The 22,453-nt window shown below is 58.5% G+C and overlaps 3 protein-coding genes across 6 annotated transcripts in view; 1 reads left to right on the top strand and 2 right to left on the bottom strand.

The window, feature by feature from the left end:
• Positions 1-1,077, bottom strand: part of ARMH3 (armadillo like helical domain containing 3) — a 123,642-nt gene extending 122,565 nt beyond the window's left edge. Inside the window, exon 1 of one of the 3 annotated variants that reach the window (XM_084210677.1) lies at positions 721-1,077. The gene's annotated coding sequence lies outside the window, so the exon portion shown is untranslated. The remainder of the gene's footprint in view (positions 1-720) is intronic. The other 2 variants (XM_084210675.1, XM_084210676.1) reach the window with 2 other exon arrangements.
• On the top strand, positions 992-7,195 carry HPS6 (HPS6 biogenesis of lysosomal organelles complex 2 subunit 3). Of its 2 annotated transcripts, none has more exons than XM_084210673.1 (2): positions 992-1,106; positions 1,393-7,195. In XM_084210673.1, the coding sequence occupies exon 2, from the start codon at positions 1,394-1,396 to the stop codon at positions 3,836-3,838; it is 2,445 nt and encodes an 814-aa protein (XP_084066799.1). In that variant the 5' UTR covers positions 992-1,106; position 1,393; the 3' UTR covers positions 3,839-7,195. The 2 variants fall into 2 exon arrangements, with proteins under 2 accessions (XP_084066799.1, XP_084066800.1); XM_084210674.1 differs by having other exon boundaries at positions 1,072-1,106; positions 1,364-7,195.
• An 86-nt stretch (positions 7,196-7,281) lies between these two features.
• Positions 7,282-22,453, bottom strand: part of LOC311156571 (prominin-1-A-like) — a 62,043-nt gene continuing 46,871 nt past the window's right edge. Inside the window, exons 24-25 of the mRNA XM_084210582.1 lie at positions 7,769-7,786; positions 7,282-7,379 (exon numbers count right to left, since the gene is read on the bottom strand). Coding sequence (XP_084066708.1) covers positions 7,328-7,379; positions 7,769-7,786 — 70 coding nt within the window. The 3' untranslated portion in view covers positions 7,282-7,327. The remainder of the gene's footprint in view (positions 7,380-7,768; positions 7,787-22,453) is intronic.

Below are 22,453 nucleotides of genomic sequence, written 5' to 3'. Positions count from 1 at the left end.
ACAGCTGGTGAACTGCAGCCACCACGTATCGCAATGATTCAAATTATCTCATTGCTTTGCATATTCCACCCACCCGCTCCCCCTAATTGGCTCTCACCATACATTCGGATTAGTCTCTGCTGATGAACTTTGTTACAGCGACATAGGCAACAGGGTTTGGCCGAGGCCGCAGCTTGCTCATGCAGCAAGTGCCTCTGCCTTCAGCACAACAAACACTGCAAGCTCCCACTGCTTTTCCACTGTTGCTGTTTCCCTTCGCTTTGCCCGTACAAATGTTCGGAGAAGGGTGAAGTAAACCAGACAACTGGTTTACTTGGTTTACGCTGGCTCGTTTCCTGGGAGTTATCTCGAGCCCAAACCACCGGCAGCCGGGGACGGTGCGGCCCACGAGCACCGAAGGGCTGGACTGCGGCAGGCCCCGAGGCCTCCTCGGGGCCGGCACCCGGGGCACGCACCAGGGCACCGCGGCGTTACCGGCGGGCCACGAGAAGCACCTCCCGCCGCACGGGCTGCGTGCGGCCGCTCCCGCAGCTAACCGGGGTGGCAGCGAGCGGCCCTGGAAGGGGGTGCCGGTACCCAGCGAGGCCCCTCGCGGCGGGGAGCGCAGCCGCCCCGCGGAGTCCCCGGTGCGGCGGAGCCCCCGGTGCCGGAGGGGCAGCGGGGGCGCGCCCGGCCCCGCGGGCGGGGTCCCGTGTCCCCCCCCGCCGCTCCCGCACTCACCTGCGGGCAGCCGCTCCCCGCACACCGCGCAGGCGCCGCGCGTGCGCCCGCCGGTTCCCCGCGCGGCCGCGGCTCCCGCAGGCGGGGCGGGCGGGGGAGGCTCCTCCCCGGGCCGGCTGGAGCTCGGCTCGCCCCACGGGGACTGACACACGCACGTACACACGCACCCCGGTAACAAATGGCCCCGCCGTCTGCGGGGACCCACGGGTCACCCTCGGGACGCGGCCCCGCAGCCCACTCCGCACCGGCGGCGGAAGTAGGAGCGGGACGGCCCGCGGCGGCGCGGAGCGGCTCCGCCCAGAAACCCGCGGCCCCGTGACTGCGCAGCGCTGAGCGGAGCGGAGCTGCCGCTGGCCCGGGCCCGGTCGTCAGTCGCCGCGCGGCAGGTGGGTTCCGGCGGGAGGGGGACCCGGCGTGCGCCCGGGACAGCGCGGAGTTCTCTCGGGCGGCGCTGGGTGCGCAGCGAGCTCCGGGGGCGGCCGGTCCCTGGGAGTCGCTGCCGCGGAACCGGCTCGCCCCGGGGGGAAGGTGCCCGAGGTGTCCGTGGGGCCCTCCTAGAGAGCCGAGGGAGCGAGGTGCCGGGAGTAGGGCGTGGCGGGGCTCCGGGAGGGGACTGAGTGGTGGCTGTGGCTCCGTGCCCCAGCTCGCCCTGTTGCACGCTGTCGCTGACAGGATGAAGCTGCGGCAGGTCTCCGACTTGAGTGACTTCAGCCGAGGCCACTGGCTGCGGGAGTTGCTGTGCCGCGGAGAAGACCCCAGCCACGTCCAGTCCAGCCCCGACGGACAGCATGTCTTGCTCCTGCAGAAGAGCCGGCCGCCCACCCTGCCGCGGGTGGTGGCCTTCCAGCGCCACAGCATCGCTGGAGCCGACCTGGAGAGGAGCTGGCAGCCGCCCCAGCCAGCCCCTGTGGGACTGCTCTTCCTGCAGAGCCCCGTGGTACCGGACTCCTGGGTACTGGCCGTGGTGTGGGAACATGGCCGGACCGAGGTCTGGCACTTCGTGGTGGCCGTGGGCTGGCAGCTGCTGCAGACTCTGGAGCTGTGCCAGGGTGCCCGGGCACGAGTCGTCTCCGTGTGCAGCCAGGGAGCCACCCTGGTGTGGTGTGAGGAGAGGCCGCCGCTGGGTGCTCACTCGGACGTGAGCAAGTGTGCCTTCAGGTTCTGTGTCTGTGCCCGTGCTCTGGAGGTGGGGGAGCAAGGTGTGCGGCTGGGCACTGCGAGGATAGTCCTGCACAACAGCCCCGAGTACCGGGTCCTGGCCTCTCCCCAGCACGTCTTCCTAGTGCCTGCTGCTGCCGGCTTTGCCACCACTTCCAAATTCCTCCTCATCTGGCATCCAGAGAAGGCAGAGTTCACCATCACAGCCCCCTCTGCAGGCTTCATCCTCAGCAAGGTGCTGCGCTCTAGCAGCGAGTCAGACTTCAAGAAGCTCCTGCTGGGTTCTGTGGGCCTTCTCTCAGGTTTTGCGCCTCTGGACATTCACACCTCCACTGTGTCCAACAGTGGGGGTCTGCTGCTGGTGAGCACAAAGGGTTCTGTGAGTATCGTGGAGCCAGATGGAACACAGAGGCATATCTTTGACTTGGAGGGTGGCCCCCTGGCCCAAGGGAGTCCTGTCCAGCTGAAGACTTTTGGCAGCATCCTGGCCTGTGTGCTGGCTGGAGTACTGTACCTTGTCGACAAGAACAGTGGAAGGCTTGTAGAAAAGGAAGTCCTGAGCATGAAAGAGGTGCATTTCCTGGAGTCCCAGGGAGAGGAGGACAGTATCCAGCTCCTCAGTCAGAGTGGCATCTACAGCTTTAGCTTTTCCAAACCTGAGGACAACAGCAGGCCTGAGCCATGCCTGGTGGAGATGGTGTTTGAAGAGGCCTGCAGATATTATCAGAGGAGGAGCCTCAGCAGCTCCAAGCTGACGGTGGAGAAGTTGAAGAAAGGTGGTACGTTCCAGGCTCCTGTGGTCCTCGCTGCCATCCTGCAGCACAGCCTCCACCAGAAGCAGAAGCCAGCCCGAAGCCTACAAGACTCTTACGCCAAGCTGTTGAGCACAATGAGCCTGGAGCTGCAGAGCTATATGAGCCTGGAGCTCCTCAAGACTTGCGTGGTGTGTGCCCCAGAGAGTGAGGTGGAAAGCTACTGCAATGAGCTGGTGGAGCAGGAGGTCAGCCGCATTCTGCAGTCTGACATGGACAAAGACAACCTGGCCTATCTGAACTCCGTCTTTGCCTCCTTCCCCAAGGCTGCCTGGAAGGCCACAAGGAGCTGCCTGCAGCTGCAGCAGAATGGGGATGGCCTCTTGGTGGCCAGGGCCACCCCAGAGGTATGGAAGAAGGTCCTGTGTCAGCCGCAGCTGGAGGAGGTGGGTCAGAATGGGATGGTCCCGCTCTTTGAGCTCATTTGCACCTCCTTCCTGAGGTTCAAACCCAAGTGGTTGCCCAGCTTTGTGGAGCTGACCCAGCAGTATGTTAGCAGCTCTTGGTCATACGGCAGCAAGGAGGGCCCAGAGGGCCGGGTGCCACTGTACAAGAGAGCACTGGGAGTTCTGGCCCGAAAGAACAAACACAGCGAGGCGGATGACGAGATGGAGCTGGAACTGCTGCTCTGCAGCAAGAGGCCTAAGGCCGTGCTGCAAGCTCTGCACCTTCTCATCAGTCTGAAGCAGTGGCAGCGGGTGGTGGAGGTGGCAGAAAAGTTCTCCAAACTCAGCCCCTTACTTAACAAGGAGATATTCATCACACTGCTGGCTGAGTTTGCCCAGCACCGGGAGCTGGACCCTTACCTGGACAGGCTGTGGCCGCTGTGCCCTGCTGAGCTCACCGCCTCAGACATCCTCACTGTCGTCCTGCAGCACCTCCCTCATTCCCAGGACGACCCAGTGCCCTTCTCCAGTGAGGGGAACCAGCTGACTGTGGGCTTGCTTAAGCCACTGCTGCAAAGGGTTGTGCAGCGTCCCAGTGTCCAGGACGAGATGTACTCAGATGCCCTGCAGAACAGCACCTTCCCCCCTCCCACCCCACCCCGAGAGCACAAAATCCCCTCAAAAGCTGTGGCTGATGTTCCTCAGCCATCTATGGCAAGGACTTGCTCACCCTCAGCATTGCTACAGGATGACAACATGTGAAGGGGGGAAGGACAATGTCATCCCAAGCCTTGGGTGCACAAGGAAGGGAAATCCTACCTGTATTGGCAGTACAGAAGCCTGCTCCTTTCTGAAGCATCCCTGCAGCATCTCAAAGAGCCTGTTGGGTGGCTGAAGTTAGGGGATCTCTGAGCCAGGGCAGGCTTTCTGGTTATTCCTAGCAAGTGCAATTGTGTGTGTGCCAGTGGAGGAGCAAATGCCAGGTGCATTTGCAGATGAAAACGCTGGCTGCACTACAAAACTACAGAACTGCTCCCTGCCCAAAGCACTTTGTTTTCGGTTTGTTTGGCTCCTTTCTAGCTCCACTTCTACTTCCCTGATCCTGTGGTACTGGTGGTGGAGTGGTAGGCAGTACACAGTCTTTTCCCCCCATTGAACCCCTCAGTGAACTGGGTGGTACCTCCAAGCTCTGCCTGTGAGAAACGGGGCATGTTTCCTGCAGCTGGGTCACTGAGTCCTGCTGCTTTGGGCTCAGTCAGATGCTAAATGCCCATGTGGCACAGCTCCATGGCACTGGGGATCCCAGCGCACATGCTGGCAGTTGCAGCACTCCACACAGTGTCTCGCCACAGCTCCTCTGGGATCAGTCCTGTAGCTGTGACTGATTGCAGCTACTTAGCTGAAAAGAGCAGCCTAATTCCCTTATCTCTCTGTCCCAGACAGTACCCAAACTCTCTGCTGAAGCTTGCAGCAGGCCATGAGAGCTTGGGACTGGCCCTGCCTTTCCCTTTCCTTTGTGGAAGCTTAGATTATGCTGCAGGACACCCGAGCCCTCTGTTCCTATCTCCTCTACCTTTGCCCTTTGCATACAAAGGGGCTTTGTCAGGGTTGTCTGGCTCATATTGTGCCTCTGTTTGCAAAATCAGTGTAACTTGAGAGCAGTTTGTGCAGGAAGATCCAGGTTCCAGCCCCTCTCAGGTGCCCAGTGCCTGGCCCCCTCCACAAGGAGGGAGACCCTGGCTGTGGCTTCGCCCCTGCATTCTGGGCTCTGGTGTAAAGGAGCTGTCTGGTGCCTTGTTGGGCTGCAGGAGATTCACCTGCATTAATCCTCTTGAGAGTGGTCTTAAGTGTGGAAGACAGACTCCTTTTAAAAATAAAGGTTCCTAAAGCACTGCTGAGTGGTGGTGGATGTTATGAGGGTACACACCCTCAGGAGGGGGGCAATCTTGTTTTGCCTCTGGTGAAAAGTGGTCAGGCTCATCTCTCTGGTGCTGCCCAGCATGGCTCACAACTGGTAGAGCTGGGCTCAGAGAGCATGCCCAGACAGCTCATTCCCTCTGTGGTACTCAGCTGCTTACCACTATGAAGCCATGGAGGCAGAGTCTGCACAGGCAGGCTGGAGCTATGTGCCACAGGGAAGGGCCATCCAGGCCATGCATGGCTGTGGCTGGGCCCAACAGAGAGTTGAGGAAGGGAGGATTTTTTTCTCAAGAGCTGCAAATTCTCTATTTTTTAGGAAAGCTAGCAACAGAGAGCACCTGGCTGGCCCAGCAAAATCCTGCTGCCAGGCACAGTGTCAGAGCTGCCGTTGGAGAGATTATTGTTGTTTGTGAAACCATTGTAAAGATGTGGCAGGGTCTGCCCCAGAGAAAGGCTTGGCATTGGAAAGTCCCTGTGGTGGAAAAAGGCCGGGCAAAGAGGAAGAGGAACTGCTGCAATGGTTCCCTAGAGACTGGCTGGTTATTGATGAGACCTTCCTTGGGGGGGGTCCTTGTGCTGTGGCCATGGGGCACTGTGAGTTTCCCTCTCACTCTGGCAGCTGCCACACGTGAGTGGAGGGAGCAGGGCCTGAAAGGAGAGCTGGTGGCATCCACTATGAGCATTCTGTAATGAGCTGTCCTGCCTCCTCTCCAGGCAGCTGGTGGTCTTGCCTGATTCTGGTCTCACCCACCTCCCAGGGCTGTTTGGGAGGAGGATGGTGGATGGACCCCAGCACCTCTTAGAGCCATGGCTCCAGAGATTGGAACACCGCCCTGGAGCTGCACTGAATGGAGAGCTGCTGACAGCAAGCCCCACACCTTGGCAAAGGCTGTGCAGTCATTTGGGAGGGTTATCTTCATTGCCAGGGCTTGGTTTGGGTGCAGGTAGCCACAGTGACACAGTGAATGAGGGTGAAGCTCCCTGCCTTGCAGCACTGGCTCTGCAGAAAACAGAGAGCAGGGAAGAAGCACAAAGCCAGCAAGTGGACGCTGAAGCCAGCAGCAGTCCTGTGTGAGACACAGCATCCCCGAGGCACAGCAAGGGAAGAGGAAGCGGGAACATGACGCAGTAGGGACAGCCTGAGGCCTGGGGGCAGAAGCCTCCGTGTATGGGCCCCAGATAAAAAGGAAATAGAATTCTGGAGGCTGAGGGTCCAGGGCAGAAAACTGAACTGAATGCTTTCCAAGGGATTGCTGGATATCTCACGCCAAGAAGCAGGAAGGGTGAGCATCCTTGGGGGAAGCAGGTGCCAAAGCAATCTGAAGGACAGATTGAGCTGATTTATGGGCAAGCACAGGGCTCTCTCTGCAGTCATGCTCTGCTGGGGAGAGACAGCAGGAGGTAAGGCTGGTGCAGCCTCAGATAAAGCCCAAAGGAAAAAGTAGCAATTGGATCTGAAGGCAAGTGGAAAAAGCAGTAAGAGATGCACGTAGTGGAGGGGGAGCTGGCCTGGCCGTCTCACTCTGCTCCAGAGAAACTCGGACTTTGCAACAAAGGAAATGAGTCAAGCTGCTCACGTATATCCCCCATGCCTGACACAGCTTTCGGATGGGCCCTGTGCTTGCACCAAGGAGGAGCACAAAGCAATAGCTGAACTCAGCCCAAGGCTCTAGACTAAGTCACCCTTGATTTATTTGTGCATGCAGCTTTTTCTGTGCAGAGCACATTGTGCGCAGGGGTGAGCACAGAAAGTACCCATGGCACCATATCTTGCAGAGAGAAGGAGGTGTAGGCTGCAAGCACCCCATAAACTCACTGGAAATCCACAGATTATACGTGCTAGGGTTGCCAGAGGGAAGTGGTTTTTTGCTGGGGACAGCTTGGGGTGGCACTTCATAGACAGGAGGCTTTTTGTGTGGCTTGTCCCAGGGAGGGATCTGGCACTCACCCAGTCAGAGGTGCAAAGGGCTGCCCAGTGAGGAGAACATCACCCAGTCTTGGTGACACTGAGCAGTGATCCTGTATCAACCCATAGGCTGGCTGTGGGCAGAGCACACTTGGGAACACCAGAAAGAGCCCTGTGGTCCCAGGCACAGCTTCAGCTTGTGCCAGCAGTGGGGAACCCTCCAGCCCCTGGCCCTGCTTACTTCTATCACTGCTAGACCTGTGGAGCACAGTCACATCCCACAGTGCACACAAACACACCATTTATTGTTTGACACCAAAAAATTACAGCCTTGCAAAGAGGCAGGTTCCCTGCAAAAATAAATAGTCACATTTTTCAAGTGAGGGGGTCTGTCCATTTCCTTCTCCATCTGAGGGTGATGGGAGCTAATGCCTTGTGGAAGGCCTGGGGATTTTGTAGGCATTGAATGTTGGTGGCCTGCAAAATCAAGGTCACATATGTCACCCCCAGCCACAGAGGGGGGTAAGGGACACCTCAGGATGCACTGGGATGGTCAGATATCATCCCACTCCTATCACCTAGCCCTGCAGGAAATACGGTATGGAGATACCTTCCCCAAACCCACCAGCTTGGGAGACTGGGACCAGCAGCACCTCCAGAGTTGGGAGTGTGAGAATATGATAGGGGACACTACAACTGCATGCACTACAAAGGTCCCACCTTCACAGCCATCCCTTGGTACCAGCACACTCCTTGGTCTGCACTCACCCTGGTCCCCATCCCCCTCCCTCTGTCCCCTAACTCTCCTGTACATACAGGGGCTGCCGCCCACCCCACAAAGTGACCTGGCAGTGTAAGTTGCTTACATCTCGAAGTATTCATTCCTAGAGGAGAGAAAAAAGAGGGGAGAGTGTTAGTGGGGCAAGAAGATGCCTTGTGGGACAGTACAACATCTCGGCAGGAAAAGCAGGCCTGGCCTAGGGCTGCTCCCAAGGAAAAAGCCGTGGAGGCAGGCATCTTGTGGCAGTTTTGCGCTGCCCTTGGGATGCCTTTCGCAGCTGCAGTGTGCCTGGAGCTGGGGGCTTTGTGCTTTCCGAGATGCTAACCCTAGGCGTAACCCTAACCCTAGGCAGGAAAAGCAGGCCTGGCCTAGGGCTGCTCCCAAGGAAAAAGCCGTGGAGGCAGGCATCTTGTGGCAGTTTTGCGCTCCCCTTGGGATGCCTTTCGCAGCTGCAGTGTGCCTGGAGCTGGGGGCTTTGTGGTTTCTGAGATGCTAACCCTAGGCGTAACCCTAACCCTAACCCTAACCCTAACCCTAGGCAGGAAAAGCAGGCCTGGCCTAGGGCTGCTCCCAAGGAAAAAGCCGTGGAGGCAGGCATCTTGTGGCAGTTTTGCACTCCCCTTGGGATGCCTTTCGCAGCTGCAGTGTGCCTGGAGCTGGGGGCTTTGTGCTTTCCGAGATGCTAACCCTAGGCGTAACCCTAACCCTAACCCTAGGCAGGAAAAGCAGGCCTGGCCTAGGGCTGCTCCCAAGGAAAAAGCCGTGGAGGCAGGCATCTTGTGGCAGTTTTGCGCTCCCCTTGGGATGCCTTTCGCAGCTGCAGTGTGCCTGGAGCTGGGGGCTTTGTGCTTTCCGAGATGCTAACCCTAGGCGTAACCCTAACCCTAACCCTAACCCTAACCCTAACCCTAGGCAGGAAAAGCAGGCCTGGCCTAGGGCTGCTCCCAAGGAAAAAGCCGTGGAGGCAGGCATCTTGTGGCAGTTTTGCGCTCCCCTTGGGATGCCTTTCGCAGCTGCAGTGTGCCTGGAGCTGGGGGCTTTGTGCTTTCCGAGATGCTAACCCTAGGCGTAACCCTAACCCTAACCCTAACCCTAACCCTAGGCAGGAAAAGCAGGCCTGGCCTAGGGCTGCTCCCAAGGAAAAAGCCGTGGAGGCAGGCATCTTGTGGCAGTTTTGCGCTCCCCTTGGGATGCCTTTCGCAGCTGCAGTGTGCCTGGAGCTGGGGGCTTTGTGCTTTCCGAGATGCTAACCCTAGGCGTAACCCTAACACTAACCCTAGGCAGGAAAAGCAGGCCTGGCCTAGGGCTGCTCCCAAGGAAAAAGCCGTGGAGGCAGGCATCTTGTGGCAGTTTTGCGCTCCCCTTGGGATGCCTTTCGCAGCTGCAGTGTGCCTGGAGCTGGGGGCTTTGTGCTTTCCGAGATGCTAACCCTAGGCGTAACCCTAACCCTAACCCTAACCCTAACCCTAACCCTAGGCAGGAAAAGCAGGCCTGGCCTAGGGCTGCTCCCAAGGAAAAAGCCGTGGAGGCAGGCATCTTGTGGCAGTTTTGCGCTCCCCTTGGGATGCCTTTCGCAGCTGCAGTGTGCCTGGAGCTGGGGGCTTTGTGCTTTCCGAGATGCTAACCCTAGGCGTAACCCTAACCCTAACCCTAACCCTAACCCTAGGCAGGAAAAGCAGGCCTGGCCTAGGGCTGCTCCCAAGGAAAAAGCCGTGGAGGCAGGCATCTTGTGGCAGTTTTGCGCTCCCCTTGGGATGCCTTTCGCAGCAGCAGTGTGCTGGAGCTGGGGCTTTGTGCTTTCCGAGATGCTAACCCTAGGCGTAACCTAACCCTAACCCTAACCCTAGGCAGGAAAAGCAGGCCTGGCCTAGGGCTGCTCCCAAGGAAAAAGCCGTGGAGGCAGGCATCTTGTGGCAGTTTTGCGCTCCCCTTGGGATGCCTTTCGCAGCTGCAGTGTGCCTGGAGCTGGGGGCTTTGTGCTTTCCGAGATGCTAACCCTAGGCGTAACCCTAACCCTAACCCTAACCCTAACCCTAACCCTAACCCTAGGCAGGAAAAGCAGGCCTGGCCTAGGGCTGCTCCCAAGGAAAAAGCCGTGGAGGCAGGCATCTTGTGGCAGTTTTGCGCTCCCCTTGGGATGCCTTTCGCAGCTGCAGTGTGCCTGGAGCTGGGGGCTTTGTGCTTTCCGAGATGCTAACCCTAGGCGTAACCCTAACCCTAACCCTAACCCTAACCCTAGGCAGGAAAAGCAGGCCTGGCCTAGGGCTGCTCCCAAGGAAAAAGCCGTGGAGGCAGGCATCTTGTGGCAGTTTTGCGCTCCCCTTGGGATGCCTTTCGCAGCTGCAGTGTGCCTGGAGCTGGGGGCTTTGTGCTTTCCGAGATGCTAACCCTAGGCGTAACCCTACCCTAACCCTAACCCTAACCCTACCCTAACCCTACCTAGGCAGGAAAAGCAGGCCTGGCCTAGGGCTGCTCCCAAGGAAAAAGCCGTGGAGGCAGGCATCTTGTGGCAGTTTTGCGCTCCCCTTGGGATGCCTTTCGCAGCTGCAGTGTGCCTGGAGCTGGGGGCTTTGTGCTTTCCGAGATGCTAACCCTAGGCGTAACCCTAACCCTAACCCTACCACCCTAACCCTAGGCAGGAAAAGCAGGCCTGGCCTAGGGCTGCTCCCAAGGAAAAAGCCGTGGAGGCAGGCATCTTGTGGCAGTTTTGCGCTCCCCTTGGGATGCCTTTCGCAGCTGCAGTGTGCCTGGAGCTGGGGGCTTTGTGCTTTCGAGATGCTAACCCTAGGCGTAACCCTAACCCTAACCCTAACCTAACCCTAACCCTAGGCAGGAAAAGCAGGCCTGGCCTAGGGCTGCTCCCAAGGAAAAAGCCGTGGAGGCAGGCATCTTGTGGCAGTTTTGCGCTCCCCTTGGGATGCCTTTCGCAGCTGCAGTGTGCCTGGAGCTGGGGGCTTTGTGCTTTCCGAGATGCTAACCCTAGGCGTAACCCTAACCCTACCCTAACCACCTAACCCTAACCCTAGGCAGGAAAAGCAGGCCTGGCCTAGGGCTGCTCCCAAGGAAAAAGCCGTGGAGGCAGGCATCTTGTGGCAGTTTTGCGCTCCCCTTGGGATGCCTTTCGCAGCTGCAGTGTGCCTGGAGCTGGGGGCTTTGTGCTTTCGAGATGCTAACCCTAGGCGTAACCCCTAACCCTAACCCTAACCCTAACCCTAGGCAGGAAAAGCAGGCCTGGCCTAGGGCTGCTCCCAATGGAAAAAGCCGTGGAGGCAGGCATCTTGTGGCAGTTTTGCGCTCCCCTTGGATGCCTTTCGCAGCTGCAGTGTGCCTGGAGCTGGGGGCTTTGTGCTTTCCGAGATGCTAACCCTAGCTACCTAACCCTAACCCTAACCCTAACCCTAACCCTAACCCTAGGCAGGAAAAGCAGGCCTGGCCTAGGGCTGCTCCCAAGGAAAAAGCCGTGGAGGCAGGCATCTTGTGGCAGTTTTGCGCTCCCCTTGGGATGCCTTTCGCAGCTGCAGTGTGCCTGGAGCTGGGGCTTTGTGCTTCCGAGATGCTAACCCTAGGCGTAACCCTAACCCTAACCCTAACCCCCTAGGCAGGAAAAGCAGGCCTGGCCTAGGGCTGCTCCCAAGGAAAAAGCCGTGGAGGCAGGCATCTTGTGGCAGTTTTGCGCTCCCCTTGGGATGCCTTTCGCAGCTGCAGTGTGCCTGGAGCTGGGGGCTTTGTGCTTTCGAGATGCTAACCCTAGGCGTAACCCTAACCCTAACCCTACTACCCTAGGCAGGAAAAGCAGGCCTGGCCTAGGGCTGCTCCCAAGGAAAAAGCCGTGGAGGCAGGCATCTTGTGGCAGTTTTGCGCTCCCCTTGGGATGCCTTTCGCAGCTGCAGTGTGCCTGGAGCTGGGGGCTTTGTGCTTTCCGAGATGCTAACCCTAGGCGTAACCCTAACCCTAACCCTAACCTACCCTAGGCAGGAAAAGCAGGCCTGGCCTAGGGCTGCTCCCAAGGAAAAAGCCGTGGAGGCAGGCATCTTGTGGCAGTTTTGCGCTCCCCTTGGGATGCCTTTCGCAGCTGCAGTGTGCCTGGAGCTGGGGGCTTTGTGCTTTCCGAGATGCTAACCCTAGGCGTAACCCTAACCCCTAACCCTAACCCTAGGCAGGAAAAGCAGGCCTGGCCTAGGGCTGCTCCCAAGGAAAAAGCGTGGAGGCAGGCATCTTGTGGCAGTTTTGCGCTCCCCTTGGGATGCCTTTCGCAGCTGCAGTGTGCCTGGAGCTGGGGGCTTTGTGCTTTCCGAGATGCTAACCCTAGGCGTAACCCTAACCCTAACCCTACCTACCCTAGGCAGGAAAAGCAGGCCTGGCCTAGGGCTGCTCCCAAGGAAAAAGCGTGGAGGCAGGCATCTTGTGGCAGTTTTGCGCTCCCTTGGATGCCTTTCGCCAGCTGCAGTGTGCCTGGAGCTGGGGGCTTTGTGCTTTCCGAGATGCTAACCTAGGCGTAACCCTAACCCTAACCCTAAACCCTAGGCAGGAAAAGCAGGCCTGGCCTAGGGCTGCTCCCAAGGAAAAAGCCGTGGAGGCAGGCATCTTGTGGCAGTTTTGCGCTCCCTTGGGATGCCTTTCGCAGCTGCAGTGTGCCTGGAGCTGGGGGCTTTGTGCTTTCCGAGATGCTAACCCTAGGCGTAACCCTAACCCTAACCCTAACCCTAACCCTAGGCAGGAAAAGCAGGCCTGGCCTAGGGCTGCTCCCAAGGAAAAAGCCGTGGAGGCAGGCATCTTGTGGCAGTTTTGCGCTCCCCTTGGGATGCCTTTCGCAGCTGCAGTGTGCCTGGAGCTGGGGGCTTTGTGCTTTCCGAGATGCTAACCCTAGGCGTAACCCTAACCCTAACCCTAACCCTAACCCTAGGCAGGAAAAGCAGGCCTGGCCTAGGGCTGCTCCCAAGGAAAAAGCCGTGGAGGCAGGCATCTTGTGGCAGTTTTGCGCTCCCCTTGGGATGCCTTTCGCAGCTGCAGTGTGCCTGGAGCTGGGGGCTTTGTGCTTTCCGAGATGCTAACCCTAGGCGTAACCCTAACCCTAACCCTAACCCTAGGGCAGGAAAAGCAGGCCTGGCCTAGGGCTGCTCCCAAGGAAAAAGCCGTGGAGGCAGGCATCTTGTGGCAGTTTTGCGCTCCCCTTGGGATGCCTTTCGCAGCTGCAGTGTGCCTGGAGCTGGGGGCTTTGTGCTTTCGAGATGCTAACCCTAGGCGTAACCCTACCTAACCCTAACCCTAACCCTACCTGGCAGGAAAAGCAGGCCTGGCCTAGGGCTGCTCCCAAGGAAAAAGCCATGGAGGCAGGCATCTTGTGGCAGTTTTGCGCTCCCCTTGGGATGCCTTTCGCAGCTGCAGTGTGCCTGGAGCTGGGGGCTTTGTGCTTTCCGAGATGCTAACCCTAGGCGTAACCCTAACCCTAACCCTAACCCTAACCCCCTAGGCAGGAAAAGCAGGCCTGGCCTAGGGCTGCTCCCAAGGAAAAAGCCGTGGAGGCAGGCATCTTGTGGGCAGTTTTGCGCTCCCCTTGGGATGCCTTTCGCAGCTGCAGTGTGCCTGGAGCTGGGGGCTTTGTGCTTTCCGAGATGCTAACCCTAGGCGTAACCCTAACCCTAACCCTAACCCTAACCCTAGGCAGGAAAAGCAGGCCTGGCCTAGGGCTGCTCCCAAGGAAAAAGCCGTGGAGGCAGGCATCTTGTGGCAGTTTTGCGCTCCCCTTGGGATGCCTTTCGCAGCTGCAGTGTGCCTGGAGCTGGGGGCTTTGTGCTTTCCGAGATGCTAACCCTAGGCGTAACCCTAACCCTAACCCTAACCCTAACCCTAACCCTAGGCAGGAAAAGCAGGCCTGGCCTAGGGCTGCTCCCAAGGAAAAAGCCGTGGAGGCAGGCATCTTGTGGCAGTTTTGCGCTCCCCTTGGGATGCCTTTCGCAGCTGCAGTGTGCCTGGAGCTGGGGGCTTTGTGCTTTCCGAGATGCTAACCCTAGGCGTAACCCTAACCCTAACCCTACCCTAACCCTAGGCAGGAAAAGCAGGCCTGGCCTAGGGCTGCTCCAAGGAAAAAGCCGTGGAGGCAGGCATCTTGTGGCAGTTTTGCGCTCCCCTTGGGATGCCTTTCGCAGCTGCAGTGTGCCTGAGCTGGGGGCTTTGTGCTTTCCGAGATGCTAACCCTAGGCGTAACCCTAACCCTAACCCTAACCCTAACCCTAGGCAGGAAAAGCAGGCCTGGCCTAGGGCTGCTCCCAAGGAAAAAGCCGTGGAGGCAGGCATCTTGTGGCAGTTTTGCGCTCCCCTTGGGATGCCTTTCGCAGCTGCAGTGTGCCTGGAGCTGGGGGCTTTGTGCTTTCCGAGATGCTAACCCTAGCGTAACCCTAACCCTAACCCTAACCCTAACCCTAGGCAGGAAAAGCAGGCCTGGCCTAGGGCTGCTCCCAAGGAAAAAGCCGTGGAGGCAGGCATCTTGTGGCAGTTTTGCGCTCCCCTTGGGATGCCTTTCGCAGCTGCAGTGTGCCTGGAGCTGGGGCTTTGTGCTTTCCGAGATGCTAACCCTAGGCGTAACCCTAACCCTAACCCTAACCCTAGGCAGGAAAAGCAGGCCTGGCCTAGGGCTGCTCCCAAGGAAAAAGCCGTGGAGGCAGGCATCTTGTGGCAGTTTTGCGCTCCCCTTGGGATGCCTTTCGCAGCTTGCAGTGTGCCTGGAGCTGGGGGCTTTGTGCTTTCCGAGATGCTAACCCTAGGCGTAACCCTAACCCTAACCCTAACCTAACCCTAGGCAGGAAAAGCAGGCCTGGCCTAGGGCTGCTCCCAAGGAAAAAGCCGTGGAGGCAGGCATCTTGTGGCAGTTTTGCGCTCCCCTTGGGATGCCTTTCGCAGCTGCAGTGTGCCTGGAGCTGGGGGCTTTGTGCTTTCCGAGATGCTAACCCTAGGCGTAACCCTAACCACCTAACCCTAACCCTAGGCAGGAAAAGCAGGCCTGGCCTAGGGCTGCTCCCAAGGAAAAAGCCGTGGAGGCAGGCATCTTGTGGCAGTTTTGCGCTCCCCTTGGGATGCCTTTCGCAGCTGCAGTGTGCCTGGAGCTGGGGGCTTTGTGCTTTCCGAGATGCTAACCCTAGGCGTAACCCTAACCCTAACCCTAACCCTAGGCAGGAAAAGCAGGCCTGGCCTAGGGCTGCTCCCAAGGAAAAAGCCGTGGAGGCAGGCATCTTGTGGCAGTTTTGCGCTCCCCTTGGGATGCCTTTCGCAGCTGCAGTGTGCCTGGAGCTGGGGGCTTTGTGCTTTCCGAGATGCTAACCCTAGGCGTAACCCTAACCCTAACCCTAACCCTAACCCTAGGCAGGAAAAGCAGGCCTGGCCTAGGGCTGCTCCAAGGAAAAAGCCGTGGAGGCAGGCATCTTGTGGCAGTTTTGCGCTCCCTTGGGATGCCTTTCGCAGCTGCAGTGTGCCTGGAGCTGGGGGCTTTGTGCTTTCCGAGATGCTAACCCTAGGCGTAACCCTAACCCTAACCCTACCCTAACCCTAGGCAGGAAAAGCAGGCCTGGCCTAGGGCTGCTCCCAAGGAAAAAAGCCGTGGAGGCAGGCATCTTGTGGCAGTTTTGCGCTCCCCTTGGGATGCCTTTCGCAGCTGCAGTGTGCCTGGAGGCTGGGGGCTTTGTGCTTTCCGAGATGCTAACCCTAGGCGTAACCCTAACCCTAACCCTAACCCTAACCCTAACCCTAGGCAGGAAAAGCAGGCCTGGCCTAGGGCTGCTCCCAAGGAAAAAGCCATGGAGGCAGGCATCTTGTGGCAGTTTTGCGCTCCCCTTGGGATGCCTTTTCGCAGCTGCAGTGTGCCTGGAGCTGGGGGCTTTGTGCTTTCCGAGATGCTAACCCTAGGCGTAACCCTACCTACCCTAACCCTAACCCTAACCCTAGGCAGGAAAAGCAGGCCTGGCCTAGGGCTGCTCCCAAGGAAAAAGCCATGGAGGCAGGCATCTTGTGGCAGTTTTGCGCTCCCCTTGGGATGCCTTTCGCAGCTGCAGTGTGCCTGGAGCTGGGGGCTTTGTGCTTTCCGAGATGCTAACCCTAGGCGTAACCCTAACCCTAACCCTAACCCTAACCCTAGGCAGGAAAAGCAGGCCTGGCCTAGGGCTGCTCCCAAGGAAAAAGCCGTGGAGGCAGGCATCTTGTGGCAGTTTTGCGCTCCCCTTGGGATGCCTTTCGCAGCTGCAGTGTGCCTGGAGCTGGGGGCTTTGTGCTTTCCGAGATGCTAACCCTAGGCGTAACCCTAACCCTAACCCTAACCCTAACCCTAACCCTAGGCAGGAAAAGCAGGCCTGGCCTAGGGCTGCTCCCAAAGGAAAAAGCCGTGGAGGCAGGCATCTTGTGGCAGTTTTGCGCTCCCCTTGGGATGCCTTTCGCAGCTGCAGTGTGCCTGGAGCTGGGGGCTTTGTGTTGCTTTCCGAGATGCTAACCCTAGGCGTAACCCTAACCCTAACCCTAACCCTAACCCTAGGCAGGAAAAGCAGGCCTGGCCTAGGGCTGCTCCCAAGGAAAAAGCCGTGGAGGCAGGCATCTTGTGGCAGTTTTTGCGCTCCCCTTGGGATGCCTTTCGCAGCTGCAGTGTGCCTGGAGCTGGGGGGCTTTGTGCTTTCCGAGATGCTAACCCTAGGCGTAACCTAACCCTAACCCTAACCCTAACCCTAACCCTAGGCAGGAAAAGCAGGCCTGGCCTAGGGCTGCTCCCAAGGAAAAAGCCGTGGAGGCAGGCATCTTGTGGCAGTTTTGCGCTCCCCTTGGGATGCCTTTCGCAGCTGCAGTGTGCCTGGAGCTGGGGGCTTTGTGCTTTCCGAGATGCTAACCCTAGGCGTAACCCCCTAACCCTAACCCTAGGCAGGAAAAGCAGGCCTGGCCTAGGGCTGCTCCCAAGGAAAAAGCCGTGGAGGCAGGCATCTTGTGGCAGTTTTGCGCTCCCCTTGGGATGCCTTTCGCAGCTGCAGTGTGCCTGGAGCTGGGGGCTTTGTGCTTTCCGAGATGCTAACCCTAGGCGTAACCCTAACCCTAACCCTAACCCTAACCCTAACCCTAGGCAGGAAAAGCAGGCCTGGCCTAGGGCTGCTCCCAAGGAAAAAGCCGTGGAGGGCAGGCATCTTGTGGCAGTTTTGCGCTCCCCTTGGGATGCCTTTCGCAGCTGCAGTGTGCCTGGAGCTGGGGCTTTGTGCTTTCCGAGATGCTAACCCTAGGCGTAACCCTAACCCTAACCCTAACCTAACCCTAGGCAGAAAAGCAGCCTGGCCTAGGGCTGCTCCCAAGGAAAAAGCCGTGGAGGCAGGCATCTTGTGGCAGTTTTGCGCTCCCCTTGGGATGCCTTTCGCAGCTGCAGTGTGCCTGGAGCTGGGGGCTTTGTGCTTTCCGAGATGCTAACCCTAGGCGTAACCCTAACCCTAACCCTAACCCTAGGCAGGAAAAGCAGGCCTGGCCTAGGGCTGCTCCCAAGGAAAAAGCCGTGGAGGCAGGCATCTTGTGGCAGTTTTGCGCTCCCCTTGGATGCCTTTCGCAGCTGCAGTGTGCCTGGAGCTGGGGGCTTTGTGCTTTCCGAGATGCTAACCCTAGGCGTAACCTACCCTACCTACCTACCCTAACCCTAGGCAGGAAAAGCAGGCCTGGCCTAGGGCTGCTCCAAGGAAAAAGCCGTGGAGGCAGGCATCTTGTGGCAGTTTTGCGCTCCCCTTTTGATGCCTTTCGCAGCTGCAGTGTGCCTGGAGCTGGGGGCTTTGTGCTTTCCGAGATGCTAACCCTAGGCGTAACCCTAACCCTAACCCTAACCCTAGGCAGAAAAGCAGGCCTGGCCTAGGGCTGCTCCCAAGGAAAAAGCCGTGGAGGCAGGCATCTTGTGGCAGTTTTGCGCTCCCCTTGGGATGCCTTTCGCAGCTGCAGTGTGCCTGGAGCTGGGGGCTTTGTGCTTTCCGAGATGCTAACCCTAGGCGTAACCCTAACCCTAACCCTACCCTAACCCTAACCCTAGGCAGGAAAAGCAGGCCTGGCCTAGGGCTGCTCCCAAGGAAAAAGCCGTGGAGGCAGGCATCTTGTGGCAGTTTTGCGCTCCCCTTGGGATGCCTTTCGCAGCTGCAGTGTGCCTGGAGCTGGGGGCTTTGTGCTTTCCGAGATGCTAACCCTAGGCGTAACCCTAACCCTAACCCTAACCCTAACCCTAGGCAGGAAAAGCAGGCCTGGCCTAGGGCTGCTCCCAAGGAAAAAGCCGTGGAGGCAGGCATCTTGTGGCAGTTTTGCGCTCCCCTTGGGATGCCTTTCGCAGCTGCAGTGTGCCTGGAGCTGGGGCTTTGTGCTTTCCGAGATGCTAACCCTAGGCGTAACCCTAACCCTAACCCCTAACCCTAGGCAGGAAAAGCAGGCCTGGCCTAGGGCTGCTCCCAAGGAAAAAGCCGTGGAGGCAGGCATCTTGTGGCAGTTTTGCGCTCCCCTTGGGATGCCTTTCGCAGCTGCAGTGTGCCTGGAGCTGGGGGCTTTGTGCTTTCCGAGATGCTAACCCCTAGGCGTAACCCTAACCCTAACCCTAACCCTAAACCCTAGGCAGGAAAAGCAGGCCTGGCCTAGGGCTGCTCCCAAGGAAAAAGCCGTGGAGGCAGGCATCTTGTGGCAGTTTTGCGCTCCCCTTGGGATGCCTTTCGCAGCTGCAGTGTGCCTGGAGCTGGGGGCTTTGTGCTTTCCGAGATGCTAACCCTAGGCGTAACCCTAACCTACCCTAACCCTAACCCTAGGCAGGAAAAGCAGGCCTGGCCTAGGGCTGCTCCCAAGGAAAAAGCCGTGGAGGCAGGCATCTTGTGGCAGTTTTGCGCTCCCCTTGGGATGCCTTTCGCAGCTGCAGTGTGCCTGGAGCTGGGGGCTTTGTGCTTTCCGAGATGCTAACCCTAGGCGTAACCCTAACCCTAACCCTAACCCTAGGCAGGAAAAGCAGGCCTGGCCTAGGGCTGCTCCCAAGGAAAAAGCCGTGGAGGCAGGCATCTTGTGGCAGTTTTGCGCTCCCCTTGGGATGCCTTTCGCAGCTGCAGTGTGCCTGGAGCTGGGGGCTTTGTGCTTTCCGAGATGCTAACCCTAGGCGTAACCCTAACCCTAACCCTAACCCTACCCTAGGCAGGAAAAGCAGGCCTGGCCTAGGGCTGCTCCCAAGGAAAAAGCCGTGGAGGCAGGCATCTTGTGGCAGTTTTGCGCTCCCCTTGGGATGCCTTTCGCAGCTGCAGTGTGCCTGGAGCTGGGGCTTTGTGCTTTCCGAGATGCTAACCCTAGGCGTAACCCCTAACCCTAACCCCTAGGCAGGAAAAGCAGGCCTGGCCTAGGGCTGCTCCCAAGGAAAAAGCCGTGGAGGCAGGCATCTTGTGGCAGTTTTGCGCTCCCCTTGGGATGCCTTTCGCAGCTGCAGTGTGCCTGGAGCTGGGGGCTTTGTGCTTTCCGAGATGCTAACCCTAGGCGTAACCCTAACCCTAACCCTAACCCTAACCCTAGGCAGGAAAAGCAGGCCTGGCCTAGGGCTGCTCCCAAGGAAAAAGCCATGGAGGCAGGCATCTTGTGGCAGTTTTGCGCTCACCCTTGGGATGCCTTTTGCAGCTGCAGTGTTCCTGAGCTGGGGGCTTTGTGCTTTCCGAGATGCTAACCCTAGGCGTAACCCTAACCCTAACCCTAACCCTAGGCAGGAAAAGCAGGCCTGGCCTAGGGCTGCTCCCAAGGAAAAAGCCGTGGAGGCAGGCATCTTGTGGCAGTTTTGCGCTCCCCTTGGGATGCCTTTCGCAGCTGCAGTGTGCCTGGAGCTGGGGGCTTTGTGCTTTCCGAGATGCCTAACCCTAGGCGTAACCCTAACCCTAACCCTAACCCTAACCCTAGGCAGGAAAAGCAGGCCTGGCCTAGGGCTGCTCCCAAGGAAAAAGCCGTGGAGGCAGGCATCTTGTGGCAGTTTTGCGCTCCCCTTGGGATGCCTTTCGCAGCTGCAGTGTGCCTGGAGCTGGGGCTTTGTGCTTTCCGAGATGCTAACCCTAGGCGTAACCCTAACCCTAACCCTAACCCTAACCCTAGGCAGGAAAAGCAGGCCTGGCCTAGGGCTGCTCCCAAGGAAAAAGCCGTGGAGGCAGGCATCTTGTGGCAGTTTTGCGCTCCCCTTGGGATGCCTTTCGCAGCTGCAGTGTGCCTGGAGCTGGGGGCTTTGTGCTTTCCGAGATGCTAACCCTAGGCGTAACCCTAACCCTAACCCTAACCCTAACCCTAGGCAGGAAAAGCAGGCCTGGCCTAGGGCTGCTCCAAGGAAAAAGCCGTGGAGGCAGGCATCTTGTGGCAGTTTTGTGCTCCCCTTGGGATGCCTTTCGCAGCAGCAGTGTGCCTGGAGCTGGGGGCTTTGTGCTTTCGAGATGCTAACCCTAGGCGTAACCCTAACCCTAACCCTAACCCTAGGCAGGAAAAGCAGGCCTGCCTAGGGCTGCTCCCAAGGAAAAAGCCGTGGAGGCAGGCATCTTGTGGCAGTTTTGCGCTCCCCTTGGGATGCCTTTCGCAGCTGCAGTGTGCCTGGAGCTGGGGCTTTGTGCTTTCCGAGATGCTAACCCTAGGCGTAACCCTAACCCTAACCCTAACCTAACCCTAGGCAGGAAAAGCAGGCCTGGCCTAGGGCTGCTCCCAAGGAAAAAGCCGTGGAGGCAGGCATCTTGTGGCAGTTTTGCGCTCCCCTTGGGATGCCTTTCGCAGCTGCAGTGTGCCTGGAGCTGGGGGCTTTGTGGTTTCCGAGATGCCTAACCCTAGGCGTAACCCTAACCCTAACCCTAACCCTAGGCAGGAAAAGCAGGCCTGGCCTAGGGCTGCTCCCAAGGAAAAAGCCGTGGAGGCAGGCATCTTGTGGCAGTTTTGCGCTCCCCTTGGGATGCCTTTCGCAGCTGCAGTGTGCCTGGAGCTGGGGGCTTTGTGCTTTCCGAGATGCTAACCCCTAGGCGTAACCCTAACCCTAACCCCTAACCCTAGGCAGGAAAAGCAGGCCTGGCCTAGGGCTGCTCCCAAGGAAAAAGCCGTGGAGGCAGGCATCTTGTGGCAGTTTTGTGCTCCCCTTGGGATGCCTTTCGCAGCTGCAGTGTGCCTGGAGCTGGGGGCTTTGTGCTTTCCGAGATGCTAACCCTAGGCGTAACCCTAACCCTAACCCTAACCCTAACCCTAGGCAGGAAAGCAGGCCTGGCCTAGGGCTGCTCCCAAGGAAAAAGCCGTGGAGGCAGGCATCTTGTGGCAGTTTTGCGCTCCCCCTTGGGATGCCTTTTGCAGCTGCAGTGTGCCTGGAGCTGGGGGCTTTGTGCTTTCCGAGATGCTAACCCTAGGCGTACCCTAACCCTAACCCTAACCCTAACCCTACCCTAACCCTAGGCAGGAAAAGCAGGCCTGGCCTAGGGCTGCTCCCAAGGAAAAAGCCATGGAGGCAGCATCTTGTGGCAGTTTTGCGCTCCCCTTGGGATGCCTTTCGCAGCTGCAGTGTGCCTGGAGCTGGGGGCTTTGTGCTTTCCGAGATGCTAACCCTAGGCGTAACCCTAACCCTAACCCTAACCCTAACCCTAGGCAGGAAAAGCAGGCCTGGCCTAGGGCTGCTCCAAGGAAAAAGCCGTGGAGGCAGGCATCTTGTGGCAGTTTTGCGCTCCCCTTGGGATGCCTTTCGCAGCTGCAGTGTGCCTGGAGCTGGGGGCTTTGTGCTTTCCGAGATGCTAACCCTAGGCGTAACCCTAACCCTAACCCTAACCCTAGGCAGGAAAAGCAGGCCTGGCCTAGGGCTGCTCCCAAGGAAAAAGCCGTGGAGGCAGGCATCTTGTGGCAGTTTTGTGCTCCCCTTGGGATGCCTTTCGCAGCTGCAGTGTGCCTGGAGCTGGGGCTTTGTGGTTTCCGAGATGCTAACCCTAGGCGTAAACCCTAACCCTAACCCTAACCCTAACCCTAGGCAGGAAAAGCAGGCCTGGCCTAGGGCTGCTCCCAAGGAAAAAGCCGTGGAGGCAGGCATCTTGTGGCAGTTTTGCGCTCCCCTTGGGATGCCTTTCGCAGCTGCAGTGTGCCTGAGCTGGGGGCTTTGTGCTTTCCGAGATGCTAACCCTAGGCGTAACCCTAACCCTAACCCTAACCCTAACCCTAGGCAGGAAAAGCAGGCCTGGCCTAGGGCTGCTCCCAAGGAAAAAGCCGTGGAGGCAGGCATCTTGTGGCAGTTTTGCGCTCCCCTTGGGATGCCTTTCGCAGCTGCAGTGTGCCTGGAGCTGGGGGCTTTGTGCTTTCCGAGATGCTAACCCTAGGTGTAACCCTAACCCTAACCCTAACCCTAGGCAGGAAAGCAGGCCTGGCCTAGGGCTGCTCCCAAGGAAAAAGCCGTGGAGGCAGGCATCTTGTGGCAGTTTTGCGCTCCCCTTGGGATGCCTTTCGCAGCTGCAGTGTGCCTGGAGCTGGGGGCTTTGTGCTTTCCGAGATGCTAACCCTAGGCGTAACCCTAACCCTAACCCTAACCCTACCCTAGGCAGGAAAAGCACCTGGCCTAGGGCTGCTCCCAAGGAAAAAGCCGTGGAGGCAGGGCATCTTGTGGCAGTTTTGCGCTCCCCTTGGGATGCCTTTCGCAGCTGCAGTGTGCCTGGAGCTGGGGCTTTGTGCTTCCGAGATGCTAACCCTAGGCGTAACCCTAACCCTAACCCTACCTAACCCTACCTACCCCCCTAGGCAGGAAAAGCAGGCCTGGCCTAGGGCTGCTCCCAGGAAAAAGCCA

This window comes from Fringilla coelebs (assembly GCF_963513975.1).
Source record: "Fringilla coelebs genome assembly, chromosome: 8".
Lineage (NCBI taxonomy): Eukaryota > Metazoa > Chordata > Aves > Passeriformes > Fringillidae > Fringilla > Fringilla coelebs.
The sequence above is the reverse complement of the archived record's forward strand: the minus strand, read 5'-3'. Positions and strand labels throughout refer to the sequence as shown.

Excerpts from the sequence above, each read along its gene's own strand:
- HPS6 (XM_084210673.1), top strand. The coding sequence starts at position 1,394 with ATGAAGCTGCGGCAGGTCTCCGACTTGAGTGACTTCAGCCGAGGCCAC.